The sequence below is a fragment of the Bombyx mori genome, chromosome 22, assembly GCF_030269925.1.
Source record: "Bombyx mori chromosome 22, ASM3026992v2".
NCBI lineage: Eukaryota > Metazoa > Arthropoda > Insecta > Lepidoptera > Bombycidae > Bombyx > Bombyx mori.
The window spans coordinates 8,884,013-8,898,373 of NC_085128.1; the positions used below are offsets into that span (position 1 = coordinate 8,884,013).

The window sequence follows — 14,361 nt, forward strand, 5'->3', positions numbered from 1 at the left end:
ATTGTTCCATCAAATTTCTGAAGCCTTATAGGAACTAGACTGGTCAAGAAAATAGATGAATCATCAAACTCTGTTTCAGTCTTTTGTTTATAATTACTTTGACCTGGGGCTCTATCAAAGCCTATTTGCTTATAAGCAGTAGCTCTCTTGCCGAGTCCAAATCCGAAGTAATCACATTTAAAAGCCTATATACCGCCAAGCTTAGTAATGCTTGCATTTTAATAGCAGCTCCTTCTTCATTAATAATTACCTCGTCTTTCCCTGGATAACATTTGGTCTTTTCTTGCTTAATTTTATATTAAGAAGGGTATAAATCAGACCCATTTTCACTTGCTGCTTCTCTTAGGTTTATATACTGCCACTTAATTTAAGTGAAACTAATATTGCCTTATCGGGAGAATATGTACTACTTTTCACTTTACTTGTAATTAAATACTCCTTCACTTTTTCTAGATCTTCGGGGTGATTTGACAGGTGGTTCATTATTTCTCCTACGTCTTCATTTCCAGTGTTTCTCAAACTAGCAATTGTAGTAGCTTTCATTTCATCCGGAGATAACGAAAACGATTGGTAAATTTGTTCAATGCGTCTTCGTTTTTGCCTGGATCCCAATTCTTCAAAAGGTTTTCGAGGTGTAAAAGTAGATGTCGAGGCTTCTGTAGTACATTAGAGCGTGGTACATTTTCAACATCTTCAGTATTAGAAATCTCGAGCCTTTCCTGTACAGTGTTGATATCTTCAGGTATCATGCCTTCGGGCCAGTTTATTGCACATTCGAACTAATCACATTTTTTTCTTATAAACTGTGCTAACATGCGACTACTTCGTTTCCATATTGCACTTATATTTGAACAAAAGTGCGTACAGAATTTTTGGGGCTCAACACTTTTCTCTTCGGTCATGTTCATTTGATTTTGTAGGAATTGAAAGTTTATTATTATCAGACAGCGACTGTAGTTGCTCTCTTAAAATCATAAATAATCCTAAATTGTTAATAAAATTATCAATTATAACGGAAAAAGGAAGATCACGACGACAATCACAAGATGTTAGTAGTAGTACGAATAAACGAACACTAGTTAGTATATATTAAATATGGTCACTTTATACTTCCAGAGAGACACAAATGTTTACTATATTTTCTACTACCCAGTAATGGCTGCTTAACTAATTATCCTCAGTAACTAATGTTAACTATCCTAATAATTACAGAGATTGATTAATTAGAGACCTACTAAATGTATTTTTGTTAGGTATTATGTAATTATGGGTATTGTTGCGTGCTTGTACTTACTAATCCATATCAAATTTAACTTAAAAGCACTTACGAAAATAAAAATAAAGGTTTTTATTCTATGTATTTATTCATTTTTTTCGATCCATTTATTTGGCAGAGTTGCAACTTTATGCACATGTTCAAAGCATTAAATGATAGTAGACTAGACAAGGTGTAAGAAAAATAAAGTTTCAAAGCGGGACCTCACGGTACTTAGCAGGAATTTAATTTAATGTGACCCGCTCCATACAAAAAAATCACAAAACACATTTTTCTGACCAAACTATAAAGTTTTTGTAATTTTTGCCCAAAACAATTATTATTGAGATTAACGAGCTCTATCTATCTACGTAAAGAAAAATCTTAAAAAACAAAATTGGTCCCAAATTCACTAAAATCATAGAATCGACCCACTGTGCGCCGGTTCGTGCTGTCGCGTACGGACAGATTTACAAATCGGATCAGTTTATAGGCCACTGTTAACGAGAAAATCGCAATGATTCATTATTTCTGAAAACCACTTTTATAGCCGCTGAAATCACGGGGAAATCTAGTTAAAAATAAAAGATTCAGGATATTTATGTTTCAGTTTTGTATTTCGTGGAAGCTAGTATGATACACAGGTAAACCTTAAAATCTTTACAATTATAAAATACAGTATTAAATACAAGGTGTTATTATAATATAGTTCTAATATTTACAAGTCCATAAAACAACTATACATTTTATTTAAATTAAAAATAATTTAATAGACAAACATGGACAGGCAACAAGATTTCAACATTAATTCCTTTTGAATTTTTTTGTTGATTCATTCATTACATCCTCAAGTTTATTCAATTTTCTAGCTTTAAGGAACGAATTACTGTTACTGATACTATCTCCAACTGTCTGTCGAACACAATTTGAATTGGTTACACTTTGGTAATGTACACCATGTTTTTTTTCACCAATAGTCTTGCCACTCTTATTTACTATTAATGTATGCTGAATGTCTTTGACTACATCACCTGTGTGTAACTTAATTGGAATTAAAATTTTATTTTCACTATCACCTTTTTTTATAAGTTCTGGTTTCATTTGCACCAATGATCTATTCTCAATATCACTCGCGATTCTTATAGTTTTCCGCACAATAGTACCATCTGAAGGATCTCCAAAGCTACGTTTCACTAACTCACTAGGTATTTGTTTAACAAACGTCAATGTTGCGGTTTCTAGGTCTTTTTCAGATTTTTTAATGGAATTTTGGTTTCCTCTTTCACCTTCTAAACATTCTTCATTATCCTCAGACTCTATTAATTTACCTTAAAATTAAATGAAGTTAATAATATTGTCAGATACATACAAACTCTATCTTTAATAATTAATTATACTTACCATTTAAAGTTGGGAATGTAATATCAGGCAGAGTTAAATGAGAATCTGGATTGTACTTATTCATTAAACTTTTAAGTAAATTGGATATCTCTTCCCTCTTCCTAGTGACCACTATTTCATCAAACCAATTAGTTAACTGTTTTATAGGTAGTGTGTAGTCTGTTATAGGATCCTAAAAATAATTAATATTAATATTTTGTCCTAAGTAAATACAGAGCTTAAATTTGTGAATATAACTTAATTATGTATACCTTGAAAAACTGCTCAACATACTGTAGTAGATATAGGCCACAATCTGTAAAATTGTTTTGCTGAGGTATTTTAAGGCAACTCCCTTTGATATTGTCCTTATTGAATATTTTGAGAGGAGATACCTATAAATGATTACAATTAGTAAAAATAATTATAATTTCTAAAAAAGGCTAGTCACACCAAGCTACGAATATTGCCAAATAGAAAACATTGATATCTTGAAATGACTTGCACACCATTAATGTGAATGGTATTATCATAGAAACCTTGCTTGGGGTGCCAACCCTAACTGCACTAAGAGTATCATTACAATCAGATGTAAAATTTAAGAATACATAGGACAAATTTGTAAACATTTTTTTATTTATTGAAAACACAATTTTATGACTGACTAAAATACTTACTTTAACATGGTATTCACAAGTAAGATAGTCTCTCAAAGTGGCTACAACACGTGATCTTGAGGCTCCAGCCAAAGAATCAAATATCAATATGCAGGGTCTAAAAATAATTAATATTACAAAAAGTAAATTTCCACAACATAATATTAATTAATAATATAGAAAATAAGGTACCAGTGAAGTTTTTATTTATTTATTTAAAGTTCTGAATTTCCAGAATGTTAGCCTGGAGTAGGAGAATTATTAAAAAATAAGGTATTAAAATAGTTTAATTTTTATAAAAAATATTATTTTATTATTTTTTATTGCCTAGATGTGTGGACGAGCTCACAGCCCACCTGGTGTTAAGTGGTTACTGGAACCCATAGACATCTACAACGTAAATGCGCCACACACCTTGAGATATAAGTTCAAGGTCTCAGTATAGTTACAACGGCTGCCCCACCCTTCAAGCCGAAACGCATTACTGCTTCACGACAGAAATAGGCAGGGCGGTGGTACCTACCCGCGCGGACTCACAAGAGGTCCTACCACCAGTAATTACGCAAATTATAATTTTGCGGGTTTGATTTTTATTACACGATGTTATTCCTTCACCGTGGAAGTTAATCGTGAACAATTGATAAGTACGTATTTCATTAGAAAAATTGGTACCCGCCTGCGGGACTCGAACACCGTTGCATCGCATATATACGAATGCACCGGACGTCTTATCCTTTAAGCCACGACGACTTCACAGTACAGTACTCTACAGTTTATAAAAATTATAAACTGTTTACAGTTTCTTGCTTAATTTCTGTTAAAAGATTGTAAAGAATATTTAAGTACTGAGAAAGAAATAGGGTAGGGCAATTAAGAATATTGTTTAACAAGTGTTTAAAATAATGGAATGAGCAATACTCACTGTTTGATTGGTTCATTTTTACTACAACACTGTTGAGGTTCAATTTTGTTCTCCAGCGGACTTTTATCATGTTCATCATCATCAGAATCACATTGCATATCTAAGTCACTTTCCTGAAAACCAATAACAAATCTTTAAGCCCTCCTTCGAATGTAATAACTACATTTTTTTTAAATTCATTAAATGATGCAACACTATTAAAATTGTAGAATATTCACACTAAAATATTTAATGTTGTAATATTTTTATTCTTTTGTAGGTTATGTACTATTTGTTGCGGATACTGAACTAATTTATCTTTAAAAAAAGAAATCACTTCAATAACAACCACACAAGAGACCTTGGTAGCCAAACATAAAATTTTCTTTTTTTTCAGTGACTACATTTTGTGTTTTAGTTGCATATAATATTTGTAAACAAGGTCACTGACCACCTGGTGTTAAATGTTTACCAGAGTTCCCTTAGACAACCAAACGTGATTTCTACACCTCTTAAAACACAAGGTCGGCAATCATTTCATTGTAGAATGGTGGCCACACATTTAAAACCCGAATGTGTGGTGGACTCTTTCCAACAGTAGTGGGCTTGATGGTTGTATCTGAGCTTTTAGGTACTAATGATTTTATAAATTAATCAACAAAGGCCTGTTAGATCTTTTATAATTTAAAAGTAGTGTATATTTTTTTAAATAATAGCAAGAAATATAGTAGGTTGTCCTTTTTTTAATAATAGGAACTTAACAGGAAATTAATCAGTTTCAAATCCTCAGCCAACAGCTCAAGAAGTAAATCTGGCCTTTTAAGCAATTTTAAAATAAGTAAAAAACATACTTCTGCTTCAGCTTCATCTCTTTCACTGAGATTGTCCGAGTCATTACTTAATGTTAACTGTTCCTGTTTTGTCAATGGTGTAATGGTTGTATTACCTATTTGCAAGGACGACCTTCTTTCTGTAATTGCAATTATCAATATAAATTGTAGTAGGATTAGAAAATCTTGCCATATATATAATCCACCATAATCCATACTAAAATCAACCATACCATACCAAAATCTTACAATGTGTAAATAAAATTAAAAAACATTAAATAAATAAAATTGGTAATGAATTATCATCATCTTTTTGTCTATGAATTTTTCAAAAACACTGTATACTGTATCTTTAGATAGGTCAGAGTATCAAATGAAAACAAATTAAATAAGTGTAATATTTACCTTTTTTTCTTATTTCCTGTGGTGTAACAGTGCGATTATCTAACATACTTCTGCAGCCATCTAAACTAGGAAAGCAAATAATAGCTACAAACCAATGACAGTTTTCATTAATAGGAACTACAACATAATCTTTTTCAAATATGTTCACATTCTTTGTCCACGTTCTCACTCTAGCATGTCTTTTCTGAGCTGGAGTCAAATTGCTATCCCATTCATGGGGATTTGAGCTCTTGTTGAATTTACTGGGTTTAGTTGTTAGCCGTTTATAAAAAAAAGTACTAAATATGTGAGTCTTTTCTCTCTGATTGTGAGTTAGTACATCATGAACTAAATATTTTAAATAGAAATCTATGATAACGTCATTTAAAAACTGATCCTGAGCTAGGCACATGTAGTCCTCTGTGTTTATTGGTATGCCCCCTTTACCAGGGGGATATATCAAAATCTGTTTGATATCAGGCGTGTTGGAACTAAAAAAAAGACATGATTTTACAATTAGTTTCAAGTGTCTTTTGGAGTAATTAATTCTAAAAATCATTAATTTAAATTTTATTTATTTACCATCTAACTCCAACTGAGGAAGCACTTAAAGATCTAGTAGCCATTTTAGTAACATTATTGCTTTCTTTGGGGCAAGTCCTTACAAGTATATCATTAGCTTCTCTAGAATTCAGTTCATCAGTAACTTTTCCAAACAGTGTGTTCAGAGCTACTTTTGCTTCTTCAGTTATAATTTCTGGCAGTAATGTTATTCTCCTGTATGGGTCTGTTTTAGACATAGGATCATAATAAGGCCCTGCATAAAAATAAATTAATTAGAAAGATTGACAAAATAAAGTTAATATCAACAATAATTTTTTCCATTCCTTGATGATTATAGCAATTAATCATCATTCATCATCATCATTATCCTGCCCTTCTCCCAGTGGGGTCGGCGCAACATGTTTTCTCTTTCCCTACTCTTCGATCATATACCATTTCTTCGCTCACTCCCCTCTTGCCCATATCATCTTTCACGCAATCCATCCATTTCTTCTTAAATCTACCTCTTCCTCTATATTCTTCCCCATTCATAGTTAACATTCTCTTACCAACTACATTTTCATTTCGTCTCATTAGATGTCCATACCATACCAAACGCCCACTTCTCAGCTTCTCTGTCACAGGTGCCACTTTCAGACTTCCTCTAACATATTCATTCCGTATTCTATCCATACTATAGTAAATAACATAAAATATTTTTATTATTATTATTTACCTTCATTTTCAACCATATCAAGAGCTCTTCTTATGTATGCACTGCATTTGCTCATAGTATACAAGAAGATCACAGGTAATCCTTTCCCAAAATGTACTAATATTTTTACCACTTCCTTCAGCTGTATCTGAAGGGCAACTTCTTTAGATTCATTTTTCAATGAAGGTGCAACTATTTTGATCCCTTTTGATGATATGTATACCTATATAAATACACAATGGCAATCAGGAGATATAAAAATCAATGGAGCCATAATATTTTATAACACATTATTAAATAGTGGAACAATTAATTTATTAATTATGTTTTATGTTAATGTTATGTTTAGTATGTTTTGAACTGTTTGCCATTGACAGGTGGTGATTACCAGTTATTTTGTGAGCAAAAGTCACTTCTCGAGTCTAAAGGTTTAATACTTTTTTTTTTTTTTTTTTTTGATAGTTACATACACTGGCCCTAGCAAGAGCAGTACCTTGCAGAATCTATCATCAAATCGGAATCATGACCCACTGAGAAGAGTGAGTGAGAAACTCAGTGGGTTGTCTATGGGCTTGTCTGTTAGACGAGAACGGTACCCAGTGCTTGAATTGAACTGAGTGAGGAATCCGACAAGACATATTTTAGGCGACTATGACTTTGTGTTGCCCCATCGCCTGGGTCAGATATGTAATAAGCTGGTTACTATCATAAGCAATTTAATACCACTAAATTTTAGATAGTTCTTAATATCTTTTGTTTACCAATAAATTTTTTGACTAAATTATGTATTTGCTTCATATATATAACAAATTACAAACCTTCTCTTTTGGTGTGTATCTGTAGGAACCAATTCTTATAGTCCTACAATTAAGAGAGGTAACGATGCCTTGAAAACTGCTTGGACTGATTTCTTCTCTGCTACCATCTATTAAACAAATTTATTTATTTTGATATTACAATTTTACATATCAATAAATTTGTATTAAATACAATTTTTTTTGAAAATGTGGGTCTTGTTAAAAAGAATCTATCGTTTGGAATTTAAATTATAATATATTTTATATTATTATTTGAAATTAAAACCTAAAAGATTTAAACGTGGGTTAGCGTTTTTACAATAACTTATTCAGACAAGTATATGGTACTCATCAATATTAAGTTTCAGCTCGATATTGTCGTTTCATACACAAAATATTTATTGCGCGTTTGACAGATAACCTTTACTGTAGGTAAGCAAATATTGATTTTTTTTAAATAATATTTCTCAGATTCGCTCCCCTTTTTTGTATTAGAAGCGGGCAATATTTCAGAATAACTTAGTAATCAGTAAACAAGTATAATTTGTAACGAACTACAAAAAACACGACTCCTTCGGAGTAGTGTGGCGTGAACATTTGAAGTAAATATTTTTGTGAATTCAAAGTTGAAAAGTAACTCTTAATAACTGTTAGTAAAGATAAATTCCATGATTAATTAAATATATACACATATGTAAGCTCACTTTGAAATTGATCCATTTTAAATAACTTTACTCCTTCAAAGTTTACTATACCACAACTGCGCACCCGGTTTAACGGAATTATTACGTTTCACTTTGATAAGGGTCAGTGAACATTTTAGGATCAGTAAAAAAATATACCCTTCTTACAGCTTGATATTTCTATTTTACGTTTACGCATTTTTTTAACAAAGCGTTTTATTTCACAAATGCGATCACCACACTTAGAGCTCAAAAAACCACAGACAAGACTATTTCGGAATAGAGATGCCCGATCGATGAATCGCACTTTTACAATTTGATATTTTGTAAATCGATGTCAATCTAGATCAAAATCGATTTCTTCGGAAATCGAATAAATTATTTTCATAGGAAAAATAAGGTTGCTTGCAATTTTTTTTTAAGTGATTTTATGACCTGGTAACTAAGACCTTTAAGTCATATCTCATTTTTACGAAAAATGATAATATGCAGTGAAATGAAATGAAGATGATTAATTTGAGACATTAATCAGCTGGGATGAAACTAAATGAAATGAGATGAGATGATATGGGATGAAATATAAAATATAATCTCAGTAAAATGGTGGTCATTTACTGAGATTTTTTCAGTGGAAGGTGGTGCCGCGCTACCCGCGCGGACTCATAAGAGGTCCTACCACCAGTAATTACGCAAATTATAATTTTGCGGGTTTGATTTTTATTACACGATGTTATTCCTTCACCGTGGAAGTCAATCGTGAACATTTGTTAAGTACCGGTAAAATGGGGCGATTAGGGATTGAGAGGCGAATCGGGAAAAAACCGGGAAAATCTTTCGACGCTCAATATAAGTTTTATATTCGTTGCAAAATCTTCCATTTTTTGTAGTTTAATAGTAGAATGTTGAAAGTTCACAAAACAACTCTGAATATGCATGATAATAGCTGCTAACTTATAAAAAATCGCGTTTCAAATTAACTTCCTGTGGTGGTAATTATTTTAGTGCTAGAAACTTTGCTCTCTTTTATTTATTTGATAATAATAGAAGACGACTATGATTTATAAACGTTATTTAGTGTTTGAACCAGCATTTAGATTAAAGGTAAGTCTCAGTTGTTATTGGTTTTAATGTATTTGATTAAATAAAAATACATGTAAAAATCTGTTTGGGGATATTGGGGACGTCTTAGGTACAAATAACAACGAAAAAGGGGTCAATTGGGATGAGAATACGTGAAATGGAAACGACCTAAGTATAAATAGGTACAGGTTTGTAGGGTTGTCTATGTAGTTATAACAATATTTTTTAAATTTGTTGGTAAAAATCTGGTTTATTCGAAGCGAAATTGGGAATAAGTCTTTAGTTGAAATAGATAAGCAATTTAATATAAGTAAGTCGATTTTGCAGAGACATGTAACAAGATCAATGAAATCTCAAGGTGGACAAAAATGTCTAAGTAATATATTTAATATTTGAATAATAAATATTTAATATTTGTTCAGAGTGGGGGTATTCATCTGATTAATCCATGGAATAACCGACACACCTAATCTCTTAACCCAGATAGAAATATCAGCACTGTCGATTGCACCTATAATTGAGGTGATGTCTGCCATGTACTTTAGTCAGTTTTTCAATTTTTTTTATTGATGATCACTTTGATGGTGCAACTAAAAATAATAATAATTTAAAACTATATATAAAAATAAAAGTAGTGCCAACCCTAGCAAATTTCTCATTTCGTCCCAATTAACCGCAATTTTCGGGTAAATAGGGATTACACCTATTTTTGCATTTTTTGCTTAAACTGGAATGCTAATTGCATAATTTTAAATTAGACAACAAAGATGCCCCCAAGACTCAATCATTTTGATCCTGATATAGCATTATATACATCAACAACTACCTTAAAATTGCTCATAAAGTTGGAATTTGTCCCTAATCGCCCCATTTTACGGTACGTATTTCATTAGAAAAATTGGTATCCGCCTGAGATTCGAACACCGGTGTATCGCTCAACAGGAATGCACCGGCGTCTTATCCTTTAGGCCACGACGGCTTCGGAGCCCAAATTTTTTTATTTTTTTTATTGCTTAGATGGATGGACGAGCTCACAGCCCACCTGGTGCTAAGTGGTTACTGGAGCCCATAGACATCTACAACGTAAATGCGCCACCCACCTCGAGATACAAGTTCCAAGGTCTCAGTATAGCTACAACGGCCACCCCGCCCCTCGAACCGAAACGCATCACTGCTTCACGGCGGAAATAGGCGGGGCGGTGATACCTACCCGTGCGGACTCCCAAGAGGTCCTACCACCAGTGATTACGCAAATTATAATTTTGCGCTTTTGGTTTTCATTACACGATGTTATTACTTCACCGTGGAAGTCAATCGTTAACTTTTATTGAGTACATATTTCATAAGAAAAATTGGTACCCGCCTGCGACATTCAAACATCGGTGCATCGCTACATACGAATGCACCGGACGTCTTATCCTTTAGGCCACGACGACTTCAAATCGACGACGACGACAAATATTTAGGCGTCACACGATTTTTCACTAAGGGATGAAATTCGGTCCCCGTAAGTCAGTACGCAACAGAGCCTACTCGGCCGACTCTTCCCCATTATCTGCAAGCGAAGTAAGCAATTTACTTCGCAACGAAGTGACACTACAAAATTTGCATACGTTCTGTCATGACCTTTGCAAGTTTAGTGTTTGCTCGCGCGGCCCGCGTACACTTAAACTATCTCCATGTCATCCAATCCCGTTTCTGCAGAATAGCCGTTGGAACACCATGGTACATGAGGAATGTCGACCTTCACGACGATCTAGCGCCAGAACGCTACTTCGACAAAGCGGCGCGACACACTAACTCACTGATTGTGTCCGGCGCTAATTACTTATTCGACCCAGGCGACGGGTTGCTGCCGTCGCCTGAAACATGTCCTGTCGGATCAACCCGATCCACTCTCGGTGCTTTTATGCCCCTCAACCAGTGGTATTCGGGGGTCATCTGCCCCATACACAAAAAAGGCAGCCGGAAGAAATGCAGTAACTACAGAGGAATTGCTTTACTACCTACAGCGTACAAAATACTGTCTTACGTTTTACTAAGCAGGTTAGAGCCGTATTCAGACAAAATCATTGGGGATTATCAGTGCGGCTTCAGACGTAATCGTAGTACAGTCGACCAAATCTTTACTCTGAAACAGTTAATGGAGAAAAGATGGGAGTATGCACAAAGTATTCATTCGCTCTTTGTTGATTTTGCTAAGGCCTACGACAGCATAGATAGACCGACTCTATATAGAATCCTCACGCGCTTTAAAATCCCACAGAAACTTGTGAGAATGGTGGAGGTTGCTACTAGGGAAAGTAGAATGACGGTACGAGTTGGCGCTTTTCTCACTGATGAGTTTGACTTTGTAAATGGACTCAGGCAGGGGGACGCTCTGTCACCAATGGAGTGTGGCTCAATGCACAGCATAGGGTGATAAGATATTCCGATGACCTCGCTCTACTTGGAGAAAGAAAGCAGCACGTTATAGACGCACTCAACTGCCTCCAACAAGAAGCCTCTCGGATTGGCCTTCGCGTGAGCCACGAGAAGACAGAATATCTTCACATGCGTCGATATAAAAACATAAGACGGAAGCGAGAAGACCTAGTTGTGGGAAATACGAGGTTCAAAGGAGTGGCTAAATTCCGGTACCTTGGCTGCACTGTAACAGACACCAATGACAGGAAAGATGAAATCGAAATTCGTATACAAAGTACCCTACGATGCAGTGCAGCCCTATACCCGGTTCTCTTCGAAGCTACTAAGCAGGCGCACCAAGATTCGGATATACAAGACTGTAGTCAGACCGATCCTATTGGATGGATGCGAAGCATGGACGCTTACACAGAAAGAAGAGGCAAAACTTCTCGTGACGGAGCGAAAGGTATTGAGAAAAATACTAGGACCAGTTCGGAAAGAAGAAGATTTTTGGCACGTCCGGAAAAATAAGGATGTGGAGAGGCTTTTTGGTGAGCCAAATATTCTGGGGGAGATGAAGGCACGGACGCTCGGATGGCTCGGACATGTAGTACGTATGGAACAGGATCGGGCTGTGAAACGGGTGTACACGGGTGTACCGGAGGGACGCCGCCCCGTAGGGAGGCCCAAGTACCGCCGGTGTGACGCTGTGGAAATAAATTTACGGGAGCTCCAAGTGTCGGACTGGCAAGGTGTTGCGCAGCGCCGGGATGAATGGCAAAGTTTATTGTCGGAGGCCAAGACCCACTTCGGGGTCATAGCGCCAGCTCAGTAGTAGTAGTAAGCACCGGTCACAGTCCTCGTCGAATGAACTAACATATAGACAAGCCCATAAGACAACCTACTGAGTTTTTCGTCGGATCTTCTCAGCGGGTTGCAATTCCGATCCAGTGGTAATTCTGCGAAGCACTGCTCTTGCTAAAGCCAATGTAAGCAAATTTTCTCAGGTTGAGTCCTGAGTTCTCAGGTGAACTCACCTACTCACTCACTCTGAGTAAAACGGATTTAGCCAACCGACATACCCACTGGACTGGGAAATCGAGATATGTATGTATGTTCCATTTTCTTCCACTGCTGTACCTTGCACTTTCCATCTGATCTGAAGCAGTATTTTTTCTTTCCTTAGGTTGTTGCAGGTGTCGATAAAATACCTAGGCGGCACTGAAAATTTCGGGAATTAACGAAGTCACACAACATTACTATTTAAAAATGTATTTATTGCTTTTCGAAGTATTCTCCGCGAAATTTGACAAATTTTTCCATACGATGGAACCAATCATTGAAGCAACCATTTCATTCGGAAGTTGGGGTCTCCAACATGGCCGTTTTGTAGGCGTCCACAGCTTCTTCAGGTGATGAAAATCTCTGTCCACGCAATGTATTCTTTATTTTAGGGAAAGTATAGAAATCATTAGGGCTTAGGTCGGGGCTGTACGGCGGATGGTCTAATAATTGTATGTTTTCTTGCTCTAAAAACTCTTTTGTTCTGTGCGCGGTGTGAGAACTCGCATTGTCGTGATGGAGGATGATGGGGCGGTTGCAGTTCTCTTTATGGAGTTCAGAAACGACCTGTGGCAAACAAATGCTAACATACCATTCTGCATTAACCGTTCTTTGTCCCTCAAGAGGAATAGTCATAACATGGCCGGTTTTGGTGACAAACGTGGCCACCATTTTTTTTGCAACACTCCGTGAACGAACAATTTTTGTTGGCTTTAACTCATTTTCGAACACCCAAACTCGTGACTGGTTTTTTGTTTCGGGTTCGTACGCGTATATCCAGGATTCGTCACCTGATACAATGTTGTATACAGCATTTGAGGATCCTGCGTGGAATCTTTCGAGAGTTCTGACGCACCAAGTAACGCGAGCCGCTTTTTGCTCTTCACACAGCGAATGCAGTATCCATCGGGAAAACAACTTTTTTACACCTAATTGTTCATGCAAGATTATTTGTATTTGACTCATGCCAATGTCTAAAGTTGCCTGAATTTCGCGATATGTCACATGACGATCTTCCTCAATCAGCTTACGCACAGCATCAACCTTTTATTGGGTGACTGCAGTTTTTGGACGACCTTGACGGGGATCATCACTGAGCTTGACACGTCCACGTTGAAACTCAGCAAACCAGCGATAAATTGTGGTTTTGGATGGGGCTTCATCACCAAATGCAGAAATCATCCGGTCAACACACTGTTTTTGTGTTAAACCACTTCGAAAGTCATAATAAGTCATCGCTCTTGAATTTATAAAACTGCTTAAATTACAGGGGTTCCCAAACTTATTTTGTCTACTGCCCACTATGGGAATGAATTATTTTTTAGCGCCCCCATTTTTTCACTTACTTAAAATCCACTATAGCGAGAGCTCAGTCGGTGTCTAAGAGCCCTCCTAGATGAAATTACAAATTGCTTCCCAAGCCTCTACATAACGCCCCCATTTTTTTCTGGGTCTCTTACCACCCCCTTTAGGCCTGCAGCGCCCATAAGGGGGCGTTATCGCTTACTTTGGGAAAGGCTGGCTTAAAATATTAAAATACAATCCTTTGCATCCTTGATTTACTCAAGAATCGGCCAAACTGAATTAGTTTAGTGGTAGGTGTGGTGAAGTCGGAACTAGGCCTTAATTCTCTCCCAAAAGTTTTTGTCTAAATATACTGAATAATTGT

General features: G+C 35.8%; 1 protein-coding gene across 11 annotated transcripts in view; it reads right to left on the reverse strand.

Moving 5' to 3' along the window:
* Window positions 1-1,853: 1,853 nt before the first annotated feature.
* LOC101745347 (putative mediator of RNA polymerase II transcription subunit 26) overlaps window positions 1,854-14,361 on the reverse strand; it is a 29,480-nt gene continuing 16,972 nt past the window's right edge. For all 11 annotated transcript variants that reach the window (XM_021351812.3, XM_021351814.3, XM_021351810.3 and 8 more), the window contains 10 exons: window positions 7,483-7,589; window positions 6,686-6,887; window positions 5,989-6,223; window positions 5,428-5,897; window positions 5,044-5,162; window positions 4,214-4,326; window positions 3,313-3,409; window positions 2,908-3,030; window positions 2,657-2,828; window positions 1,854-2,583 (listed from right to left, as the gene is read on the reverse strand). In XM_021351812.3, coding sequence (XP_021207487.1) covers window positions 2,060-2,583; window positions 2,657-2,828; window positions 2,908-3,030; window positions 3,313-3,409; window positions 4,214-4,326; window positions 5,044-5,162; window positions 5,428-5,897; window positions 5,989-6,223; window positions 6,686-6,887; window positions 7,483-7,589 — 2,162 coding nt within the window. In that variant the 3' untranslated portion in view covers window positions 1,854-2,059. The remainder of the gene's footprint in view (window positions 2,584-2,656; window positions 2,829-2,907; window positions 3,031-3,312; window positions 3,410-4,213; window positions 4,327-5,043; window positions 5,163-5,427; window positions 5,898-5,988; window positions 6,224-6,685; window positions 6,888-7,482; window positions 7,590-14,361) is intronic.